Source organism: Struthio camelus, chromosome 7 (genome assembly GCF_040807025.1).
Source record: "Struthio camelus isolate bStrCam1 chromosome 7, bStrCam1.hap1, whole genome shotgun sequence".
Lineage (NCBI taxonomy): Eukaryota > Metazoa > Chordata > Aves > Struthioniformes > Struthionidae > Struthio > Struthio camelus.
The window spans coordinates 10,336,885-10,361,376 of record NC_090948.1 but is presented as its reverse complement, the minus strand read 5'-3'; the positions used below and the strand labels follow the sequence as shown (position 1 = coordinate 10,361,376).

General features: G+C 48.6%; 1 protein-coding gene across 2 annotated transcripts; it reads left to right on the top strand.

Annotated features, from left to right (window-relative positions):
• The first annotated feature begins 725 nt into the window (after window positions 1-725).
• ADRB1 (adrenoceptor beta 1) lies at window positions 726-23,264 on the top strand. Of its 2 annotated transcripts, none has more exons than XM_068951672.1 (3): window positions 726-2,054; window positions 12,812-12,869; window positions 14,965-15,745. In XM_068951672.1, the coding sequence occupies exons 1-3, from the start codon at window positions 732-734 to the stop codon at window positions 15,090-15,092; spliced, it is 1,509 nt and encodes a 502-aa protein (XP_068807773.1). In that variant the 5' UTR covers window positions 726-731; the 3' UTR covers window positions 15,093-15,745. The 2 variants fall into 2 exon arrangements, with proteins under 2 accessions (XP_068807773.1, XP_009666981.2); XM_009668686.2 differs by lacking the exon at window positions 14,965-15,745 and adding an exon at window positions 22,417-23,264 and having other exon boundaries at window positions 732-2,054.
• The last annotated feature ends 1,228 nt before the right edge of the window (window positions 23,265-24,492 follow it).

Genomic DNA, 24,492 nt, shown 5'->3' with positions numbered 1-24,492 from the left:
GGGCAGGACAGGGGCAGGGGAACAGGCAGGGGCAGGGGCAGAAGCAGGAGCAGGGGCAGGAGAGGGAGGGGGCAGAGCAGGGGCAGGGGAACGGGCAGGGGCAGGGGCAGAGCAGGGGTAGGGGAACGGGCAGGGGCAGGGGCAGAGCAGGGGTAGGGGCAGGGGAACAGGCAGGGGCAGGGGCAGGAGCAGGGGCAGAGGAACAGGCAGGGCAGGGGCAGGGGCAGATGGAGCGGGGCAGGGGCAGAGGAACGGGCAGGGCACGGGCAGGGGCAGGAGCAGGGGCAGGGGCAGAGGAACAGGCAGGGCAGGGGCAGGGGCAGAGGAACGGGCAGGGCAGGGGCAGGGGCAGGGGCAGATGGAGCGGGGCAGGGGCAGAGGAACGGGCAGGAGCAGGGGCAGGGGCAGAGGAACAGGCAGGGCAGGGGCAGGGGCAGGGCAGGGGCAGGGGCAGGGGCAGGGGCACATGGAGCGGGGCAGGGGAACGGGCGGGGCAGGGGCACATGGAGGGGGCGGGGCAGGGGCCGCCCCGCCCCCGCGGCGCCGATTGGCTGCGGGCCGTGACGCGGGGGGCGGGGCGGCGGGCGCGGGAGCCGGCGGCGGCGGCGGTGCGGGGCCATGCGGCAGCCCGGGCGCGGGGACGGCGGCGGCGGCGGCGCGGCGCGGCGCGGCTCGGCTCGGCGCGGCCCGGCCCGGCCCGGCCCGGCGGCCCTGAGCGCCCCCGCGCAGCCATGGGCGACGGGTGGCTGCCGCCGGACTGCGGCCCCCAGAACCGCTCCGGCCCCGGCCCCGGCCCCGGCCCCGGCCCTGGCGGCGGCGGCGGCGGGGCGACGGCGCCGCCCCCCCCCGGGAGCCGGCAGCTGCCCGGCGAGCTGCTCTCGCAGCAGTGGGCCGTGGGCATGAGCCTGCTGATGGCCCTGGTGGTGCTGCTCATCGTGGCGGGCAACGTGCTGGTGATCGCGGCCATCGGGCGCACGCAGCGGCTGCAGACCCTCACCAACCTCTTCATCACCTCCCTGGCCTGCGCCGACCTGGTGATGGGGCTGCTGGTGGTGCCCTTCGGGGCCACGCTGGTGGTGCGGGGCACCTGGCTCTGGGGCTCCTTCCTCTGCGAGTGCTGGACCTCCCTGGACGTGCTGTGCGTGACGGCCAGCATCGAGACCTTGTGCGTCATCGCCATCGACCGCTACCTGGCCATCACCTCGCCTTTCCGCTACCAGAGCCTCATGACCAAGGGTCGGGCCAAGGGCATCATCTGCACCGTCTGGGCCATCTCTGCCCTGGTCTCCTTCCTGCCCATCATGATGCACTGGTGGCGGGATGAGGACCCCCAGGCGCTGGAGTGCTACCAGGACCCGGGCTGCTGCGACTTTGTCACCAACAGGGCTTACGCCATCGCCTCGTCCATCATTTCCTTCTATATCCCCCTCCTCATAATGATCTTTGTGTACATCCGGGTGTACAGAGAAGCCAAGGAGCAGATCAGGAAGATTGATAGGTGCGAGGGCCGCTTCTACGGGAGCCACGAGCAGCAGCAGCTGCCCCCGCACTCCCCCCCCCATCCCCACCACCAGCCCATCCTCGGCAACGGCCGAGCCAGCAAGCGGAAGACCTCCCGGATCATGGCCATGAAGGAGCAGAAAGCCCTGAAGACTCTGGGCATCATCATGGGCGTCTTCACCCTCTGCTGGCTCCCTTTCTTCCTGGTGAACATCGTCAACGTCTTCAACAGGGACCTGGTGCCGGACTGGCTCTTCGTCTTCTTCAACTGGCTGGGCTACGCCAACTCCGCTTTCAACCCCATCATCTACTGCCGCAGCCCTGACTTCCGCAAGGCCTTCAAGCGGCTGCTCTGCTGCCCCCGGAGAGCCGGCCGGAGGCTGCGGGCCGGCAGCGGGGAGCTCTCCCGGCTCCCGGGGGGCTTCGCCAGCGCTTTGGGCTCGCCCGAGCGTGGCCTCGGCGGGACCTGGTCCGATTGCAATGGGGGCGCGCAGGGAGGCAGTGAATCCAGCCTGGAGGAGAGAAATAGCAAAACTTCCAATTCGGAGTCCAAGGTATAGGGCGGGCGTTGGGGGGCGCGGGGCGGAGGGGCGCGGGGGGCGCCTCGGCCGAGCGGCAGGAGCACGGGCAGGCGGGGGATAAATCGGAGCAGAAAAACCCCCGGCAGGAGCCTGGTCATGTTTGGCTAATGCCCAACAACACAGCGCTCTGTCTTACTGGGGAGAGAAATCTGTGTTTACTCACGACTGAAAAGCAGGTGAACTTGTATACACCATACCTCATCTGAAGCTAAAGCAAGCAGGAAGACCAGAGGACAAAGAAAATAAACAACCAGGCCCAAATATAATCAGATTATATTTAGTTTTGAAAGAGACCTAGACAGGGGTGGGCTGGAGAAGAACTTTTGGAAGGGAATGTGGAAATCCCCCCCCCCGGGTTAAGTTTTCTCAGAGCGGTGCTGGCGGCTGAACCTGAGGCGGGAGCCTTGCAGCGCTGGAGTTTGGCCGTTGGCTCCAGTTGTGGGCAGCATCCGAGCTGTTCCCGACCTTGCTTAGGACTGTCAGATGTCCCACTTTTTATTTCTGAGGGCCACAGGAGTACTCTCACGCACACAGGAAAATCGGCCGGTTTTTAGCAAAGCGTGCGCGTCCTAAAAAACCCACCGAAGTCGCTGGGAACTGCAGGTGCTCCTGCGCTCCTGCAGATCAGGCAAGGAGTATTCCTCCTCTGGCAAGTTTGGTTTGAAACTCTTAGTAGCTGCGCTCCCCTGTTATACAGCGTAGAAATAGAGAAAAAATTACTAATGAGGAACACAGATATATTTTGAAAGGGTTGGGGGAAAAAAACCCTCTCTGCTTTCTCCCTCTGCAGCAGCAACCGGTGAATTATTGTCCTTATCTTCTTTGGCCAGACAATAGCAGTCAGGCTGAGAAACTTCTACCTCAAGCTGTGCATATTGTACAGGGGAATAAATGGACCATGTTTATATTAAACAGCTTATTTATGTCTCACTAGTAGTATTTTTTAAAAAGGGAGGGGCAACAAGCCTTCTGCAGTTTGTTCATTGTAACTACAGATGAACAGGGAAAAAAAATCCTGGCCACAACAAAAATTTACTGCACATTTAAAGAGAAATGGCGACAAAGCCATTTTTTGCACAGTGTTAAGAGTTGTAAGGTTATCTGAGGATGTTACTTGCACACGCATACACGCAACAAATTAAAAATGAAACAGAGGTTTAAATAACATCAAAACTGAAACTGATTCCTGGTTTTGTCCCATCTGTTATAGTTTTATTGAGAGAGTGACTTTTTATATTATTTTATTTTATGAAGGTACTGTAAATATATCCATATTGTAAGTTAAAATATCTTTAGGGACTTCTATTATTTTTATCTCCAAGTGCCCACGTGAATCGGCTGTTATTTTAGCACTTGTGTGTCATTTTCATTTTCCTCTGTGTGTGTTTTATAGCATATTTATACTCTGGTGCAATTTACTACTGTGTAAGTAATTGGTCTATGTGCAATAAATACCATTGCAGCACAAGCAAGCGTGTCTCTATAGGTTTTGAAACAATACCTGTCTATAATGGGAAGACCAGCATTTGTTTTTCTCAAAAGATGGCTCGGATTACCAATACGACTCTACCTAATGGCTTTTCCTGACACAGTATTGTAAAAAACGTGTTTGAAACCAAATAAGGTTGTGTTCCTGTTGCACTGAGGTCTGCCGACTTCCCTTAAAGTTAATGGCTGAAGACAAGGTGTTTCCAGTCTGATAATGAATATACCAATTTTCTGGAGCTGTTCCTTACAGGGAGATACACCTCGTTTTGTTAAGAGTATCAGAGCGCGAGTCAGGAGGACGCCAGAGTGTTTAAGAGCGCAGAGCTGTTTCACGATGCTTAATTTGACAGCTAAAAATGGTCTTGAGCAGAGAGAAATCTCATTGCGCAGTAAACGGCCCTCCACAAATAACTTGCCCGGGTGCAGGCGGCGGGCCTGATCCGGGGGCGAGGTGGGCGGTGGGTGTTCAGGAGGGCCGGACCCTGCGTGCCGAGCGCCGGAGTCACGGGGAACCCGCGGGGAAAGGTAGCGAGGGGCAGCTCCTGCCCTGGGGCGGGAGAGGTGGCAACAGCTTGGGAGGGGAGCCAGGCAGGGCGGTCCAGACTTTTGCTCCCTTTTATTGTGAAAAAAGGAGACTGACCTCTGAGAGAATGGCTGAGACGTTATTGGGGCAGGATTGGACTCTGGAGCAGATTTAAACCCCGCTGAAATCAGTGAAAGCCTTTTCTGTTGTCGCTCCTCGGTAAAATAAAACCGTATCGTTTGTAGATCATAAAGCTTGTGATAATGAGAAGTGGTGCTTACTTTGTAGCTGCCAATAGTCACATATTCCTTGAGGGCCAGGTCGTGATAATTGAATGTTTAATAGTGCCTTAGAGATAATACCCATGTTGACCGATCCAAGTAAGGAGGTAAGGTACTGTGAATAGAAGGATTGCAGATTTGGGTCCTTGCTGCATACCTTGAATAAAAAAAAACAGACTGGAGTGTAAAAAAGATTTTCTTCCTTTATTGCTTTATGAAGGTACACTAGATTTTTGTCGTTTCAAAAAATATTACTGCAATGAATACATGGCAGATAGAGCAACCGAAAGACAGCGGTAGACCTTGTAGAACACCGCCTAATGTCAATACAGAATAAAAATGAAGCCGTTTTTAGCTTTATTGCACTCAGAGATAGAGCTATATTAGAAATTAGCTCCTAGGAAGAATATTTCTCAGAGTAAGTTCCTCAGGGTAGCGGCCAGAGGTTCATTTTGAAAACCATCTGGTTTTGTTTGTTTGTTTTAAAAACTAAGGAATTTGATCTTAGCAGTTTTCAGTAGTACATTTTAAGGATAAAAAGAGAAGTTAATACTTTTTATGCAAGGACAAAATAAAGGGACTGGTGAAGTAGATGATATTTTTCCATTAGTTTACTTGGGATTAGGATGTGAGCTGCAGTTGATAGTTTCTCACCTGATAATAGTTAAATGCGCTTTTTAAAATGCCTAGGTGAAGCCAGATCAGTTACTAAATTAAATATGCTCTGGCACCTTGTTATTTTTTTTTATCCCACGGATCCGGTTTTCTCTGCAATTCCAGCAAAGTCAACAGGACTAAAAGGGTGTACGGCACAGCGAGGGCTGACGCCAGCCGACTACACAGGAGCCCTGATTGCAGGAATCAGGGGTCAGGAAGGGCCCAGAAGGCAGCGCTACCTCTTGCCGGGGAGCGCGAAGGGCATTCCCCGTGCACACCGCGGACCGCAGAGAGCCAGGGTAGCCCCAACCCGGGGGAGCCGCTGGGCAAGAAGGGCTGTGCGTGGCAGACCCCTCCGCTGCCTGGGAGCTGAGGAGGCTCTCGAGCCCGTAGGAGATGCCATCTGTGGTAGAGGTGAAGGACCCTGAGGAAGTGCAGTGACTAGTGACTACGCTGGCGTTGCACTGGTAGGTCAGTCTGAGGGACTTTGGTTTTAATCTCGTAAATCAGCTCACACACTTAATTTTAACCATCCGAACGTTCCCAGTGGAGTCAATGGGAACACTCAGGTCCGTAGACTTAATAGGTGATGAAATTCTTGGCTCAACAGGGACCTTAAAGGGGAAATTAAGCGCCAGAACTTGCTCAGCTTATCCTGCTGAATAACTGCACTGGATCACACTTCCCCTTGATGAGCGTAATGACATTAAAGTCAGGAAGGTTAAAGGTAGGATGAATTTTGCCCATTGGCCTCAGCAGGACCAGCTGCACGAGTAAACTGATCAGGATTTGTCTACCATTGGGTTTTGGCCAGTCGATGGCTTGATAGAAAGGTTTGGAGATTGGCATGTTTAATCCCTTAGCAGACAGTTAAGATAATCCATCTGGCAACATGTGTGGTGGATGCCGGTCTCGTATGGTGTAAAAAAGACAGTGCCACAGTAACCTCACAGATCAAGCAAGACATATGGCACGCATGTGTGTGAGCGAGGGAAGATACTGGCTAGCAGTCCTCCCGGATCACTCGGAACAGGCTGTTCTTAGCGTTGAAGAAGTATATTCTGAAAAGAGTTACAGGGCAGCTGAAATGCTGTGGAGGCAATGAGTCAAACATTCGTGATGAATATTTTTTTGAAGAAAACCAGACATGGATTAACAACTGGAGCTGCAAGTCAGAAAGTGTAGGTGGTAGACATGCAGCTACACACGTACATGCACAGAAAGTTACAGCAAAGAGCCGCAGACCTGCAGGGAAGGGAGAAACAGGTAAAACAGAAATCCAGTATAAGAAAATGTCCCGCGTCTGTCAGGATGAAAACTGGCAAGAGTGCCGTAGACTTCCACGTGTAAGAGGCCTGATTCTGCCGGTCGTTCTCTGAGCAGTAGTGGCTCAGCACTTCTGGAAAGAAGGCTGCATTTCTCTACATGTTTTAATGTATAAGATGGAAAGCATGACTCCGTTTCTTGTGCATTCAGGAAAGTTAAAGAAGAGGGGAGATACGTGTTTTAGAAGTCTAAATATACTGATAGGTACATAGAAGAATTTTCAAAAATACCTGCACATCACTGAGAGTTAGGCACAAAAGCACTCTTGAAAATTCGTGATACTTTGAGACGCCGACCCTGGTCACAAACGGACTGCAGATTTGTACCAAGCGATAACTGGATAACTACTCAGTGATGATTGCAACTGAGCGTGGCTTAAAATTATAATTAGATCTGAACTTGTGCCCATAGTGCGCACAGAATTTGACAGCATCGATTGTTTGTTTGTGATAGCATGCACTGTTTCTTTTGCAAACAGCTGCTTTCCCTTTTGGGTATTCACATATTTTCAAGTAGAGAGACAACTTCTTTATCAGCTTTTTTTTTTTTCCTAAACCGTATCTGAGGTTGACATTTTATTAATAACTTTTAAGTGGCTATTTTGCAAACCTTCCTTGTGCTGCACACTTTCCTAATTTATTGTAATTTCCTGTCTAGTGGACTGCACTTACTTCCTTTATGTAATATATCAGTTGCAGAGCTGGAAATTGTGCAGTTATGAACTAGAAGAGCAGACTTTCTTGAGGCCAAATGCAGTCACACATTGCCACTGGTAGCAGAATTTGACCTGATAATCTAATCTTTTATGAGAGAATATCTCCAGAAAAGTCTACTGTCACCAGCAGTAAATGACCTCTGCTAATGAAGCTGGAGCAATTAGTCCTATTCAAAGCCGTCAAGAAAATGTTAACTGCTAAACAACAGTTAATGCTGGATAGGTCAAATAATGAGTGTTTTGTTTGCTGGTGTGTGTTAGGTGATGTGTTGGGAAATAATTATCCTTTGACTAGCAGCCAGCTTTGTACTAATCAGAAAGGAGAAGTCATGTTCTGTTTGAAGGATTATACCTAAAAATAGTTCTGCTACAGCCACATCAACAAGTGAAATGAAGCAAATTCAGAGAGACGTACACACCTTCTCAGTATTTCACTTTTAGTCCTAAAACCTCATTGTTCAGTTGAAACATTCTGTTTGATCATGTCAAAAGTACTAATGTGATCTCCTGGAATAGTTATGCACACTCTCCCCGAGGATTATTACCGTATGCACCACTGACTTGCTTTCAGAGTTTGCCAAATTCAGAAATGCCTAAGGAGGAAGTAAGTAGTCTTTTTCTTTATATAAACAATCACGCATAGTGTTAGATCAACAACATTTGTTGTAATCGTCTCACAGAAGAGATCAATATGTTTTTTATTTTTCTTCAAGATGTTATTTCTGCCTGCCCATCTGAAAGGAACAGCCATGGTCACAACAAGTGATTTATTCATACAATTCAGTAACTTCAGTAACTCTCAAAAACTCTCAGCACAACTTTCTGTGTTAGAAAAAGTGACCGAGATGGGAAAAGAATTAAAAAGATGATGCTGGGAAGCAGACCTGGGGTGGTCATTGCGAGCAGCAGTAACAGAGACGTCTTTCGCTGTAGTGCAGAAGGTGCCTCTTACTGGAAAAGCCCAACTAGTTTTGGTCGGGATGCGCTGGGGCTTTCCGCTGGGTTTGGCGGGACCTGGAGAGCGCCCCGAGCTGCGGCGCTCGGCCCGGGGCGCCTGTGCTTGGTGCGGGCGGCCGAGGCGCCGGCTCCTCCATGCCGCTCACGTGAGCCACCGCTTCGTCCTATGAACACCGGCTGCAGGGTTGGGTTGGGGCCACGGCGCTAGAAGTTGTGCAGTGTGTGGGTTCGTTATGTAAACGCTCCGTAAACTTCCTGGTTCACGTTAGCTGACGCCTTCGTACACACGTTCACCTCAAATTGCCAGGTTTTTTTTTTTTTTTTGGTCTTCTTGGCTATCTGGCTTCAGGACTTTTTTGTGTTGTTTATTCGCACTGCGGCAGCATCCAGGAGCTCAGGCTGTGCAGCCAGGCCCAGGCAGGGGTCTGGACCCAAATGTGCACGTTACCAAACTCGAGGGAGAGTTTAGCTCTTGAGGCAGACCTCAAGAGTTCAGCCCCACTCCGAGCAGGTTTGATACTCGGCGTTATTAATATGAGCTGCACCACAGTGTGAAAGCGCCAAACAAGTAGAAAATGTTTCCTGACCTCAGTCAGCAACCTGAAAGAGGAAACAGAAACTTATTTAGCCCTTTGCCATCACTATGGTTAGTAGTGCATCTCAAACATGCTCCAGACATGCCTTTTCTCTTCCTGATCCTGCATGATCCGGCCAGCCCTCTTGTCCTTGATGGGGCTGAGTGAGGGTTTTCTCCTGCCATTAGCCACTGTTCAGCACCTCTCAGCAGCGATGCATCTTTGAACGCCTGAGCCAACGTCTTTCTCAATGCCGCCATCTTTAGACTTCTTGCCAAAATTATTTTGATAATTGTTCTTAAGTTAGTCAGGACAAGGCTTTTAAAGGTATAGTTAAGTGAATAAAGCAAAGAGGCAATCTGAGCCACTAAGGAGCTCAGAATCTCAACAGCTAATGGGTGTATAAATCTTTCAGCTACCAAACAAGTCATTTTTCAGAGCAACGTGAGTACTGCAGACCCTTTACAGGCTCTCAGATATGCTCTCTCCAAGTAGCGCTGCAGAATTCCTTGCGATTGTAGGGGGAGAGGTTGGAGGAACAACAGAGCAGCTCATGACAAAAGAGATCTGCTACGTGGTCAAAATTTAAGTGCTTTATAGTCAAAATGTTAAAGTGCTTCTTTTTAAGAAGGAATACAGACAAGTAGAATTTCCTGTAAGGGAATGGAGAACAAGTTTTGGGATGAAAATTTCCAAGGACACGTGAGGAGCCTATTTTTGAGCCTCACTAAGTGATCCAGTGAGAGTTACAGGAATGCCACCAGCACACGGGCAGCTCTGGGGCTGCACAAGCCTCAGCCGCGTCCCAGGACGAGTGGTATCCGTCAGTGCCACTCTCCAGAGACAGCTCTGCTGTGGAGCGCACAGTGCCCTCACATGCACTCCTTCCACCCCTTTTTTTTGGTGTATAACGTGCTCTTTCGTGCCGCCGATGCTGGACACGCTCCTCCAGCCAGGGTGGCCCGGGGCCAGCGTGCTCCTGGGGACTGAGCAGCACATGAGCACTGGCTGCCCTCACGCCGGGCACCGCTCACCTGCCTCGCCATCCCAGCGCAAATGGACTTGGGCTCCGCAAATGGCAGTCTGCCGTTCAACTCCTGCCCGCCGCCGCCGCCGCTCCTGGCCTCCCCACGCTGCAAGGGCTGGGCGGCCAGCCGAAATCCCTCCCGCCGCCACGGAGCCTGGCGAGAGTCTGGCCATCAAGGGCTCTGGAAAAGGACGTCTTCCTCTGCTTTATCCTTATATTGTTCGAGGCCCCAGGGTTGTCATTTCCATCAGCCTGCGGGGAGAGGCCGCGCTCGGACTCCAAAGCGCCATCATGGGGGGATCTGGGAAGGGCAGAGGCCTGGCTTGGCAGGAGAAGTTGCTCTGGGGCTAGTCCGTCCTCAGCGTTTGTTTCCTTCACGTGACTGCCGTCCCAAGGGCTCTCCGTCTAACGGTCCTCGCAGGCTTTTTCTCACCAGCGCTGCCTGAGGTGGAGACTTTGTCTCTAGGAGCAGGTAAGTGGTGAAAGGTGGGATCTTAGAGGTCCTCACTGAGGCCTGCCGCCGGAAAGCAAGAGCTGTGACACAAAGGTATGTGCCAGCCTGTGTCCGTAGTTTTGGATTAATGAAACAACTATTGTGCTTCAGAGGGAGGAGCACTTCCTCTTGGACTGGAACAGGTAAATTGGGAGAAGTCCCACCAAGCTTCCATTGTTTAGCAGCTAAATCACTGTCTAAGCCCAGGCTTTCAAGGAGGGATGTTTTGTTTATCTGTTCTTCCCCTAACTATTCGCTTGGGAGCCTTCAAATAAAATCTCAATTAGATCATTTACGCCGCTTAGTTAGCTAAAACCAATGTGGGATTTGTCCTCTAGCAGACAGCTACCCTCGCTGCAGGATGGCGGTGCAGTCTGGAGGAGATAGATAGATGGGGCACGGGATCGGGAAACGGGCTGTACGCACCTACAGAGCAAATCATCCCTGCGCACGGGACAGAGTCGCCCGGCAGACCAGGACGGCCGCCGCCGCGTCGGAGCTCCCACCCGCACCGGGAGTGCAAGCCCTCACCCAGCCCCGTGTGGTCTGCTGGCAGATCAGCTCCAGCTCCGCAGCAGCGATTTAGGGTCGCCCACCCCAATCTGCCGGGGCCTCACACTGTTCAGAGCTAGGGCAGTGACTGCAGCACGTGCAGGGGCACCCAGCCTGGCTTAGGCAGTACTTTAAACCACCTCAAGAGCATCTGCAGGAGAGCTTGCTTTTGCTCCTGTTTCACTGCGAGCTGGCTGCCAGCTAGCTAGCAACTGGGTGACCGGGCGCCTGCGGTTTCAGCGTCAGCCCGCCTGCACCTGGGCTGTGGTTGGAGGGGTGATGCTTGCAGCCTCCTGTCCCTGTCCCTGGCCCCGGCCCCAGCTGTGTGCGCGCTGCCTGGACTGGCACTGCTGCTTGTGCACCCGCGTGGGCGCTGGGATCAGCTGGCTGAATACCAGCCCCTTTTAAAAAAAGGTTTATTTCAGCTGAGCACATGGGCTGCACAAGTGCTGGTAATGGCACGATGGAAATGGGAATGTGCAGGGTGAAAGGGATGAGATCATCTGCTTTGGTAGCAGCCCGGATTTAGCTCTATTTGACTTAATCACAAAGCCTCCTCTCTAGTTCTGATGCTGCGGAAGCTGAGATCCAGATCAGCACCCTCCTGTTATTTTCCATGACCTGAGTTAGTCCATTAACTGTTTTGAAATGAGGAACAGGACTTGTCTAAACCTTTCCCTCACGGGAAGGGCTCCTCCAAATATTATATTGTTCCCAGCACAAGTTTGAAGCAACCTTTATGGAGCCAAAGCTTTCAGTCCCTACGCAAAGAGTAGCTAATGGTCCAAGCTCTGCACAGAATTAAACTCCCAGTGAGTGGCTGCAATTCAGATGCAGAGCTGAGTAGAACAGGAGGCTATCGAACAATCCCGCCACTTCCCAAGGCCTAGGACAGCCAATGAGCTAGTATGGTGTTTGGGTAAGTTCAGGAGAGATGAGCATTATTCCCAGCTCTACGTAAGTTTTCATTTCTTGCCCGGACCAAGTGATTAAGCTTCTCATGCATGTGAAAAATTGAAAGAAAAAAAAAATTAATTTTGCACAAATATTCAGAGTGCCATAGAAGAAAAAACATGATTTAAGGCTGATGATTGTGTAATTGTACCTCAATAAAGAGCATGGGATAGACTCATCAATTTTTGGTAGACCTGTGCACCACTTGAGCTGAAAGAGCAACTCAGGGGCCTGGTGACACCGCAAAGCTGTTCCCAGCTGCAAGGGGGTGACATGGCAACAAACCAGAGGTAAGCAATAAACCATGGGCAGCGGCAAAAAATTCCCTGAGAACAGCAACTCTGTTTTCAAAGTGTCCTTATGAGGATCACAATGCCAATGGGCACCATTAAACCGCTAGTGACTTGTGAGTAATCCACATCGTGCATATCTTTTGGTGGATGAAACTTAACTGCTCTTATTCCTGATCACTTCACTCATGTGGGAGCGAGGAATGCAATGATAAAAAGGCTGGAATACTGTCAGTGCTGGATTGTTTCCATTAATATACTTCTCATTATATAACACTTCCATCACTGTATAAATTCTGCTGGCATACTTTTAGGAAGATGGAACACTTGTACAGTTCCATAATTAAGAAAGTTGCCTTGTAGAGCAGGCTCGGCTTTGATCAGATACTTTCTAATTGTACCGGATGTGTTTGGGCTTTGGCATGTCATAGATTTCTTTGTCTTTATGTTACGAGGCACCTCATAAATTAAATAGTTGATACTGTCAAATGCATGCCATTAACACTTTGAACAGATAATCTGTTCAGTGGCCTCTGCGGAGTCTATCACACTGCCTGTCTCCAGATAAAACCTCTGGAAGAAGAACAATGGTGCTCTGAATTCCTTGTGACCTCGACTCTTCAGTTCTGTGCTTCAGACGAGAAAAATTATCATTATCTGCATGGTTCAAGCACTCTTTGAAATGCAGTTATTTTTTACTCATACATTTCAAGCATTTTTTATATGATATAATTTGGAAACTTGAAGCTCCCTTTGAGGAGAAAAAGATTTCCTGCAGCCCTACTATTAAAGAAAATGGATAGATCAAGTGGTAAAGTTCAATGACTTACTTAGTATTAAATAAGAAAGAGAATAATGAATTGAATTTTGTGTGCCTGTTTTTCCTCTGCAGGGAATAGTCAAGAGTAATGGATTTGCATTGCCTTCTGCTTCTACTCATCAGAGTTTAGGTGAGTTCAAAACACTGTTATTTTTTGGCTTTCATTTTTTGGCTCACTTGTTACAACTTTTAACATTTGGAGCCTAGCAAGGAAATCCTTTTGTGTGCCATCCACACCATCCTGGCGGGCTGAGGAAACCCTGCAAGGTTAACTGCTTACGTCCAACGATAATCTGTGGCCTGGCGCGCAGACATCTGCATTTTACGCTAGGTAGCAGCAAGTAGGCAACTCCTTACTTAGGATGGACACAAGTTTCCTAGTATTATGAGCTCTGTCCTTAACGTCCTTCAAAAGAAACATTATTTTCCTATTGGGTTCACCAAAAATGGTTAGGTCTCCAAACTCCTCCTTTGTTTACAGGCCTTGTCAAGAGTGTACTGTAGAGCTTTTTATTGGGGAAGGAAGGGAGGTGGTGTATGAGGAAACTATTACAAAGCTATATAACATAAACAACTTTCCAACATAAACTCCAAAGACCACTTGGCAAGGAAGAGGTTAAAGTTGGGGGGAGGATGGGGGGACTCATTAGGACAAAGATAAAAATAGAGGCTGGGGAGGGACTCGGAGGGAAGGGGAAGTGATTGCGAGAATTGAACCTAACAGGGACAGACCCCCCTTGGCTTGCAAGGGGGGTGAAAGCGCTTTGCTGCTCTGCCCTCTTGGTTTGGACCTGGTTAACACCAGTCTGAATCCTCTGTACGTTGGACTGGAGTGGGCAGCTGCTCAGCCCAGCCTGTGGGCGCCATAATGCCGCTGGCTGCCAAGTGGCCGGAGAGCAGTGGGGACTGTGGAGCAGGCGGATGGAGGAGGAAGGCTGGGCTCAGTGCCACATGGGAGACTGGCAAGCTTGAGCAGAGATGCTCTGAGTGTCTGCGGCCCTTTCTGCAGTGAACTTCAATCAGACCTTCCTCACCTGTGAAAGGGAGGCTGCAGAGGGAGCTGTTACGATAGGATGGCTGAAAAATCCCTGACGTGCTCAACTGCTCCTGGGAGAGGAGCACCAAGAGGTGCCCATGTGCCCAAGCTGCGTCCAAGAAGGGCTGCAGGTGCCTGGGGCCGGGACCTGGCCACCTCCTCGGACCTGCAGGGCCATGTAGATATTGTGCAAAACTGACCAAGTTCAGGCAGTGCAGGAGGACAAGGGAAGACCATACTCAAAGTGAACCTGGGAGGTGTACAGGTCACCTGAAAGCTTTCTACCTAGCCAGAAACCTCTGCTGCTCCCATGTCCCCCTTTCTGCCCCAAACTTTCTTTGGGTCTGTCAGTGCCTGCTAAGAGCTGGGGAGCTGCTCCCTGCCTGCTAGGATGGTCAGAACAGGATTTCCGTTTTCCTACCAGCATTGATGCCTTAGGCTTTCTAGTTTGTTTTTTGTCTGAGTGGGAAATGTATAATGAGAAACTGTTTAAACAACTTACAGAACAAGGAAATTCACTGGAGTAAAGTACAACGTTATAATTTCTTCCCAAGGAAATGATGCACTCTCCAAAAAAACACCTCTCAAACATTGCAATTTAAAGTTGCAGGAGAGTCACCAGTCCCCTTCAGTGCTGCCTGCAGCTGGGGCCTTTCAGGCTGCCAGCTCTCGTGTAGGTCTGAACGTGGAGCACAAGGAGGGCAGGAGTCTAGGCCGGCACCATCTGTTCTTGCCACCAGCCCATAGTGTCCCAGGCAATTGATGAAGACCTGCAGTAGATTAAAAGTTCATCAGTAGGTTTTCGCAGAGCTTTGTATGCAATGAAGTGCTTACTGTGGGTATAACTCTGCTGGTAAAAAAGGCACTAGGCAATTGTCAGTATTGCGCACTGACACTGTATCTGCTATATAAACTCTGTGCCAATGGAAATGGTAAGAATTATGCAAACGTTAGTTTCCTTAACGGTAGTTTTACCCGCCATAGCTAAGCCAGTACAACAGCTGCGTAGAGCAAGAGGACAAACTGCAGAGTGTGACCAAACACACTTCATCCAAAACGAAGGACCATCTCTCCCTTCCCCCAAACTGCTAGGCTGGGTTGGTGCCCAGGCACAGCTGACAGCCTGAGGTTCAGGAAGGGGCTCACTGTTAGAGCTGGCCTATCTTTTTGCTTGTGTGGGTGAGTCTAGATTTACTGGTGCTGATGAGGAAAAGCCCAGGAACTGCCGAAGCCGGAGGAATTCTCTCGTGCTATTTCCAGCCCTGCTTTTTAGATACACAGGGTTTCAGATCAGATGCAGTTCTGAAGCTTATCTGAGTGAACATTTGGCTGCTTAGCCAAACAGAACAAAAGCTTTCGAACCTTTTGAGGTCCATCCATCAAGAGCCTTATCTCCCCCGTGTCACCACGAGGCTCCCAGCCACCACCACTCTGAGCCGCCTGCCGCGCGGGACTCGGTGCTCCCAGCAAGCCTCCATCTTCCCTCTTCGGGGCTGCTTCACCACATTACCCACAGTCGCCTGCTTGGCTTTCTGCCACTTCAGTGACAGCCTTGTATGCACACAGGAGCGGCAAGCCTGGTTTGCAGCGTGATTTACTGCCGGCCAACATCCTCACTGACTGCATTTGTGATATTGTATCACTGCCTGTCTTCTCCGCTCCCTACATCCGTAGCTATCTGGGCTGTCGCCACAGACATGACCAGAGCGGAGTGCTCTAACTCTGCTTGGCTCCAAGAAAGGATAACATTTGTCTTTTTTAATGGGATATTAATGAGGCCTGGGTAAAGGAATCTAGTCTCCTTCAGTGGAAGTTCAGAGTCTGAAACATCCGAGGAGAAACTTTCTGATCCCATCTGTGGTTAAAAGGAGGTTTTGTAAGGTAACCTCTAAAACCATGTTGTTTGGTCGGCATGTGTGTTAGGTGAGCCTGCCGGGCTCGCCTTCTTCCCTACCCCGGCTAGGGGACATCACGCTCAGCCCTCAGTGCCTGAATCTGTCTCCTCTTGCAAGAGCCAACCTCACTGCGCAAATCGGGCTGTTTAAAACATCTAAAAGCACTCCTAAAAATCTAGGCTGGCTCTACTACTTCGTAGCTTAACGTGATGCTCAGGTCAACGGGACACACATGAAGCATGGCGAGCGTGTGGGTGAGGAAGCCAGTGTCAGCAGCCTCGTGGAGATTCTTGGCCATGTAAAACCACTGCGTAATTACTCCTGTGCTGAATTTATACAATACGTTATTCAACCCTGTCAGAAGAGCCTTTACAGAGCTTTGTACTTGGTATTGGGGTCACAGAACATTTCTTACTTTGAAGTTGAGCTGGCACAAGAAATCGTCTGCAGTCCTGCAATTCTGTCAAAGCCATTGCCAAAAATAACAAGGTGAAGACTTCGAAAAGAGTCACCCATTCACAGTGTAACTAACTGAGTTAAAATGGGGGCCTGGCTGGCTCGAGGCTTGAGAACAGTTTTTAAATAGGTCGTAGTTTCAGATCCTGTGCAGTCTGGTAGGGATCAAAAGTTTCTGCTGCTTGGTACCATTTGGTCTTCGCCCAGTTCTAGATGAGCTTCAGCATCAAGGTGACCTTTTCCAATGGATACCATTTCTCTATGCTCCTTTTCACAAAAGAATCTGACCCGTGGGCTGTGGTCATTCACCTGCCGGTGGTTTTATATTTTTTTCTATGTTGGTATTAGGGAGGGCAATACTAATTCCTATATAACAATGAATTTGACTCAAGAGCACCAAGATAAATGTATTTTTCATACTTTGGTGTATAGTAAGCTATTTATAAATATCATGTCCCTTCTGGGTCATCTTCACGGTTCAAAATAAAATCTTAATTTAAATGGTTTTTCAGTGTTGACAGATAATGATAAATACATTTTTTTTCAAATGAAATCTAATTTTGACAATGTTTTGCAAAATTCATTGCAAGCTAAGGATTATTTTCACAATTTGTTGCTTTGTTTGTCTCCATGTTCTAGTGTTTAGCTTAATGTTACATTCCATTATAGAAAAAAACATCTGTGGCTAGAGTTCACCAAGGCCTCCGCTTAAGAGACAGAAGAATGCTCTTGTAGATGAAGGATGGAGGAAAGAGTTAGCATTTACCATGGAGGCATTAAGGGCAGTTGGAGCTCTTCTCTGCACCACTATGGGACACCATACCTTCCTTGCAACTTCACGGGAGACTAAAAGTAGTTACAGCCACTGGAGATTCTCCGCTTTGAAGAGACCCCAGGACACATGAGTAATGACAGCAGTACATTAACATTACTCTCAGAGCGTTACACATTTGCGCAGCAGCCCGAGACACAGGGTCCTCTGCTCTCTGGGCTCCAGTGGCAAGCGAGACTTTTCTTACATTTGAGCTCCCTCATTTAAATCATGCCCATAGGTGGCCACTTCCTTCCCTCTAGAGCATCTCCCTTCTCTTCCAAAGGCTGGTTCACCAACCTTGGGGCAGGTCACTGGACCAGCTCTCAGATGCACTGCTGGAAAGTCCAGAGGCTTTTTGGCAGTTGAGCTAACCTTGATAATCAAGGTGGTCCTAAATGGAAGCCAGAGAAGTGGTAGGAAAGGTGTCATGCCTAAAACGTGAGATTAAGCAGAAGGCTTCCATCTACGGGAGAGTTGTTTTCTTGTTGCCTGACCTACCTACCCTCACTGAGCTGATTCCGTTCAAAATTTCTTGGAGCTTTTTTTGGTTTTCCAGCTTTCCCATGTAAACAGCTGTTGCTAGGCAGATTTCTTTTTCTGGACTCAAATATTTTCATTCTCCAGTAAAACATCATACTCTTACATCAGCTATTGTCATATTGTGGGTGTAAATGCAACACAATCTTTAAATGTTGTGGGGCAGGTCCTTCGTTTGTATAGCGAAAGTATAAGGAACAATGAGCAGGAAAACAACTTGTTTTAAAGTGCTTTAAAGTTACTGTCTGTCTTCGGAGCCCTGCAGCTTACAGACCCTACTTCTCATGCTGCCTCCCTGTTGGACAGGCAAACAAGAAACAATGCTGTTTGAAGAGCAGCGTGGTAGCAACTGTGCATGTTGGAGACTTGCAAGCACTGACACTTGTAACCATGTGGACTGACCTCTCTTGGCTAGGAGTTTGCAGTTGCTGCACTGAAAATACCTGGGAAAAGGGTATGCAAAAGTGGAGGGAGACTTCTTCTGACAGGTTGCCATGGACAGCGCTCAGTCTGCTTTCATGGAGACATCTAAAGGATGTCACTCGATGCAGCCAGCTCGCAATAATCCTTTCAGTGGGACCAGGTACTGCAGGATAATCCTGCTGTTTTTCTTGGTTATGGTTGACTTCAGTCATTATGACTGAGCAAACAGGATTATTATAACAGCAATTCATGAGGTGAAGTTACTAGTGTGGTGTGTCCATGGATCTGTGGATGTTTGTCTCTGATGCAGACACCTGCTTTGCTAAGCAATCTGCCCGCGTGAGGGCAAGGGATAAGCTGTCTGCAGCAAAGGACTTCCCTGGCTGCCTTCTTCCCCATTAGTGCTGAGCACCCTTAGGGAAGAGGGCTGGATCCAGGTTGCGAAGCCTGCGCTCTGCACAGCTTTCACAGAAAGACAGGATTGAAACATGACTTCTCACAGCCTCCTGCCTTTCGCCTGTGACTATTATATATGGGATGAAAACTGCTAAGCTATCAGGGAGGGAAATAGTTAATGATATTGCCACCTGAATGCTACGGCTGGGCCGAGGCATTCCCAGATCAGCTTCAAAGGGACAGGGAGCAGCCGCTCCAGCCTGGGCTGCCAGCTCAGGTCTGAAGGGGAAGGCTTGAAGCACTGCAGACTCTCGTGGGGTTTATGATGAACCAGCCCATTCCGACTCTGTGAAACTTCAAGAGCGAGTCCATCCCTATGCAGGCTCATTCCCAGAGTAGACGTTAATGTATTGTACAGTTTTGTTTCAAATCCCCAGAGTGCTGCACTCTTCCATTCCCCGTCAGATCTACTCCACTGCTCTCAGAGACCAGAGTGCGCTACGGTCATACTCCTCGCTATTCAATGTAAATACCTCTCTGTTCCTATTTTATCTTCTTGCTTCTACTGATAACCCCTGAAGCACTCAAACAATTCCTTTCTCCATCAGCGGGAGAGGAAATGCAAGTTTCTTGGCATCTGTCTTTATGCAGTCTCTGTGCATGGAAGTAAGTTTTCCTTTACCGGTTTGCTTCAGGACTGAGTTAACACCTGATTACAGTAATAGCGAAACAATTGATCTTGGCTTCATCATTTTGTGGTAATCTTGGCCTGAAGCTGTTGTAAATAACACATTGCAAAAATAAGCATGCATGTACAGAGACTGATACTAAACTCTAGGAACAGGAACTAGAGAAGCGCAGCTAAGTAAGGGGTGTTAAGGCTTCCAGTTTGTAGCAATGCTGATAAGGCAGTTTCCAAGAAACTGCCCAGCCCTTAAATTCTAGAAACTCTCTCTTCCCAGGTCAATAACCGTTTATAGACTGGCTCATCGTGTCATCCCACAAATAAACAAAGTAAAGGCAGGACCTAGTGCAAGTGGTGCAACGGAAAGAAAAACCCAGGTCTATAAGAATGAGTCTTGAAATCAGAGGTCTCTCTGGCATAGAAAACCAAAACACACCACGTAAAGCATATTTGGTAATTCTGATAATCTGAGAAAGCAGAGGAAAATGATCTGGGCAACTTCGTTCTTCTGTGGACAAGTCTCTTCTTGGTCTGAAAGGAGATCTGGGCAGCTTTAGCTGAGCTACTGGTTTTTTGCCTTTATGCTGCTCGTCTCTATGCAGCCTAAAGGGAATAGTCATTTCTGGGAAAAAATACAGACTCTCATCAGCAGGCTGACATCTGCCTAAAGCACAGTGGGCCCCTGCTAGTGGGCTTAGTGAGAAGGCAAAACTCTAAGTTCCTCCCCAGCTTGGTTTTCCATGCAAGAAAATCAAGACTTTGTTATTTCAGGGTAACACTTTATCACTTCCTGCCCTCAGCCCTTTCCCATCAAGGTGTCCATACGGATTTGAAATGTTGAAGTACCTTGAAGTCAACAGCGCATCTCAACCTTTCAGTATATCAGCGAGAGAAATGTGTCATTTCTTCCTGCATTGTGCAGGCGGTCTAGAAGCCCAGCAGCAGGCTGGAGTGCACAGCAAGGCGTGGACACCCTCCAAGACCTCCCCACTTCCCAGAGAGCGCTCACCCACCCGAGGGAGCTGAGTTCTGCACTTAGGCTGCCTCCTGATACCAGTTCCCCTGCAGTTTCACTCACTGCTTTTCACCAACCTTAAATTCAGACAGGAACAGAGACTCTTTGCAGTGAACATTTTCCATAACATCCTGCAACTCAGCTAGCAAAAATGTTCAACGTGGCTCTAGCTGGAGCACCAAGATGGGGCTGATTAGACTCACTCAAGCGCTTGGCTCCCTTATTTTTAAATATCTCCTGCAGGTGTGGGAGTTGACACAACACAGCATGCGGTGTTTTAAAGTCCATCCAGCTTATGTGTAAACACCGCTAGTCTCTTTTTAAAACTCTTATGAGTTGTTTTGTAAACATGAAATACCTTGCTTAATTTCCAAGCCATGTGCCATTTACTTACCAGACCCCGTGGTAGAGGACCCACTCATGTGGCTGGCAGCCCACAGTGCTGCCACCTCCCAGAACAATTCCCACGTCTCTTCTAGAGCAGCACTACGAGGCAGAGAAGCCAGGTTTGATGGCACCAGACCTAGACATAGGCTACCACCTACTGGAGTTTTCTAATTGACTTACTGCTCTATAGATTGTCACAATGCTATTTACTTTCTATACTAACACTCTTCTGTGAAACTACAGAGTTGTAATACACTCAGCATTGTGGCACAGACATGTATCATCAGCTTTTTTATATATGAAGAGTAGCTCTTTATAAATAAAGAGCTAATGAGAAATGAGTAACTCATGGAAATTGTGAGGAAGCCCAATGTACAGCTCTGTGGGCCTGATTCGGTTTGTTTGGAGTCTCGTTTTGGGTCTGAAATTCAATGTTTTACTGAATCCAGGTCTTCTCTTTTCCCCATTGGCCCTACAGAACAGGGGAACTTTTCTGAGCTGAAGTAAATTGCTGCCGTTTTGCTGAACTGGGGAACCTTGGATTTCCCTGCAGAAATTTGCTTCTACCAGAAAAGATATGACTCTTCCCGTAGTCCTTAAGAAGGAGGAATAAAATTGATATATACTGAATTGGAAACATGCCTGAATTTAAATAGGTTCCCATCCTTGCATACTCTGTGTTTTCAGTTGTCTTCACTGAAATCAGTGCTATAGTCTGTGCCTAGCCCTGCTCATGCTGCCATGCAGTAGTGCAATGCAGGCAGCACTCCTGAGAGAGGCCAGGTCGGGTTGCTGGGGCCTGCTTACATTTGTGAGTGTGCAGGACTCGGTCCATGTAATTCAGGCAAGCCAGCATCATGTTAGTTCCGCTCAAAGAGCTCAGTCAAATCAAAGAGCCCCTAAATCCTGTAGCCTTGAAAGTAAGGGACTTGGCATCTGCTTCAGATGGGTGAACTTTAGCGATCTGGCAGGGCTGAATGCCTACTGCTGTTGACTTGTCCAGGAGAGACTTGTGATGTTGCAACATACGACTTTTTAGGGTAGAGACTTTGTTTTTTCACCAAGCACACTGAATTATATGGTTATAATTTCCTGATCCAGGCTCTTTGGATAGAGCTGCTCTTCTGAGCTGCCCCAAGGCTCAGTAGGTCATGCTAGCCAGCCACCTACAGCACGTCAGACCTCTGCTGCTTAATTAGCCAGCTCCCAGGAAGGTCACTGGGAGGACTTGAGTGGCCTCAGATAGGAGTTGACTCATGCCCCATGAGATCAAAACAAAATATCTCTGCATATTAAAAAATATTATGGAAACTGTCTCATTCATGCACAAAAGCCACACTTCAAACTTCATCATATAAAATGCATTATATCTTAAATGGAGGGAAAAATTGCGTAACGCCTGCTGTGCATTAAGATTGCTGTCCTGTGAGAAAGTCCCTTCCCATAAACACAACTATGTCTTGGGGTCTGGCGCACAAGTAGGCATCTGAAGCCAGCAGACTTGGACCCTTTCTACACTCCTTCAAGGCATTAATTTCTCTGTAGCAGTAATTTATTTCTAGGCTCAGCCTTTGTGTCATCAAGACTCACCTAGAGCAAACACTTGCGGCCCAGATATAGAAATATCAGGAGATGGGGAAAGGAATGCTTCAGGCCCTCTTAAATATAGCAGCGATGCCAGCAAGTGCTGCTTGTTGGCAGAGGTGGGTACTCAGAGCATCATACACACACGCTGCAGCTTTTGACTCAGCTAGGCCTTTGTGGGAGGTTTGACTCTGTAGTAGAATCCTGCCCCACTGATGTTGGCTAGGATGTGACCATAGTGCTGCGCAATGCAGAGACCCTGCAGTTCCCACAGCTGCCATCTGCAGCCTGACTGTGTTCCAGCAAGAGTGGATTGCCATGGCCCAGGGAGCAGGATTTCACATATCACCTTGTGAAAAGAGCAGAGATCTGCTCTGCGTGCCCAGCACCTGTCATTTTTCAGGAAAAAATGATTTAATGCAGGTATTAACTGACAATTTGTCATACAGCTTCTAAAGTCAGCTTCTGATGCTGTGAAACACGCAGCGAAAGATGGCTACTCTTCCCCATCCCCTGGCGTCCTTGAAGTTCTTCAGTGCTGGAAGCGGCTGAGCACTACCAAGTCTAAGGCTGTTTTCTGCTCAGGAAATGGAAGAAACTACAGTGAACACATCTGCTACTCTCTGCAAGTGGCTCTTTCTTCTGATCTAGAGCCATGGGGCAAAGCAACTCAGCCTTTCCATCTGTGCATCCCTTACTCCTCAGCTGGGAGCCCTCACAGGACAGACGAATTAGGTGCTGGCTATGGTGCCTGCAGAAGCGCTGTCCACCTCCACACAGGTATGGCCCAGTAGGCTGGACACAAAGCATTTTCCATTTACCGCTTTGCCATGTCTCACAAACTCCACCCTGTGACACCACTATGGCACCACACACACAGAAGCCAGCCACAGGGCCTGAATGCAACTGCATTCAAGCATCATGTTACAGCACTATAAGAAATAGCCTACCCACACCTTCTGTTCATTATTGCAATCACAATACCCCTTTTTCCCTAAAACACATTCTGTTTACTGATCTAAAGGAAAAGAAAGCCAACACATCACCTGTCCTGCAGGCCCATCCAGGGTCTGTGCATCTGGAGAGTGGGGAGCTTGACAACATGTCTGACGAAGGCTGAAGGTTCTTGAATTGTCTTGGCCCAGCGTTATAGGTTGACTGTAGAGTGTGGTTCAGCTAACTGGGTTATACTGGTTTCCTACTGGAGCGTGTTCTCCTTGCTGACATCAGGAGACATCCAGCTGCTATGACTAAGCTCTTGTTATACTTCAGAAATCCAATGAATAAATGTTTCTTGAAAACAAACTAATGTTTTGTTTTGGGAAACTGGGTGACACATCTGCTTGGCTGCTTTCATGTGTAGGACAGTGCTTCACGGGAGCCTGCTGGGCACCAAGCAATAACACAAATATCTTGCTGGCTTGCCTTCCAAGCTGGCCTCTCCTCCTTCGATAGGCTTGGAATGAGCTCTGGAGGTCTAACCATGGAGAGTAATGATGTGTGAAAGCTCACTTTCATTTTTCACTCTACTTTTTTGGAAGGTGGAACATTTTACAGTTGACAGTACCATGCTAAAGCCATATGAGGCAAACAACTATTTTTAACCAGATGGAGACTATTTGAGAGTCTACTGCTGAATCCTTTTAAACAGCGAAGGAATCATGACATTCAGAAGTGTTTCTGCAGATGCTGGTTGAGGGCAATGGAAAGGCTTTTATCGTGCAATTATTCCAGTAACTTTTCAACTGCTCCCAAGAATATGATTACAACTATCTCGGAGGCACAGTATCTGTAAGGTCACTTTGAGTAGCGGCTGCATTTTATAAAATCCTTTTCCTTTGAGATAGACAGATGATCAAGTTAAAGCAGCTTGAGAGGCTACCTGTTTGCTACACCCTCTTCACATCCTGACAGAGTGCTCTGAACCATACCAAACTGGAGAAGACACTTGAACTTTTCATCGCTGCACTTTCCAGCGACCCCATCATCCCATCACACATAAGAGCAGTTAGCTGGGTACAATATGCCGAGTGCTTATGGCACCACAGTCCAGAGTGAGATGAAGAAAGGGTACCCTTAGCCCTGCTCAGTATGTCTTTTCTGTATGTCTTTCCATGTCAAAGACAAAAGCACTGTTTCACCATCCACTGTCCCTACGATTGCAGAAGTGGCCCCCTTAAATAACTCAAATTGCAGCCGGACAAAGCTGGTCTTCCAGATAAACTAAGGAATTTTCTTCCTATTTCCTTTTTCTAATACACCTCAAAGTCACAGCAACACCTCTTCTGGCTGGAGAGTTGGAAGCGACTCACAAACCTCCTTGCACAGGGAAAGAGACTATCACTGTACAGCTTACTGTAACTCCCAGACAGGCTATGACCCTAACTGTGTTATAAGCCAAAAAAATAAAGTACAGGTATTTAAGTTGCAATAAATTTGTTCATAATAACACTGTAGGCAGCTGTTCTTCCCTCAAAAAAGAAAGGGAAAAAGTGACTTTTACAGTAACCTCTAACATTTATATA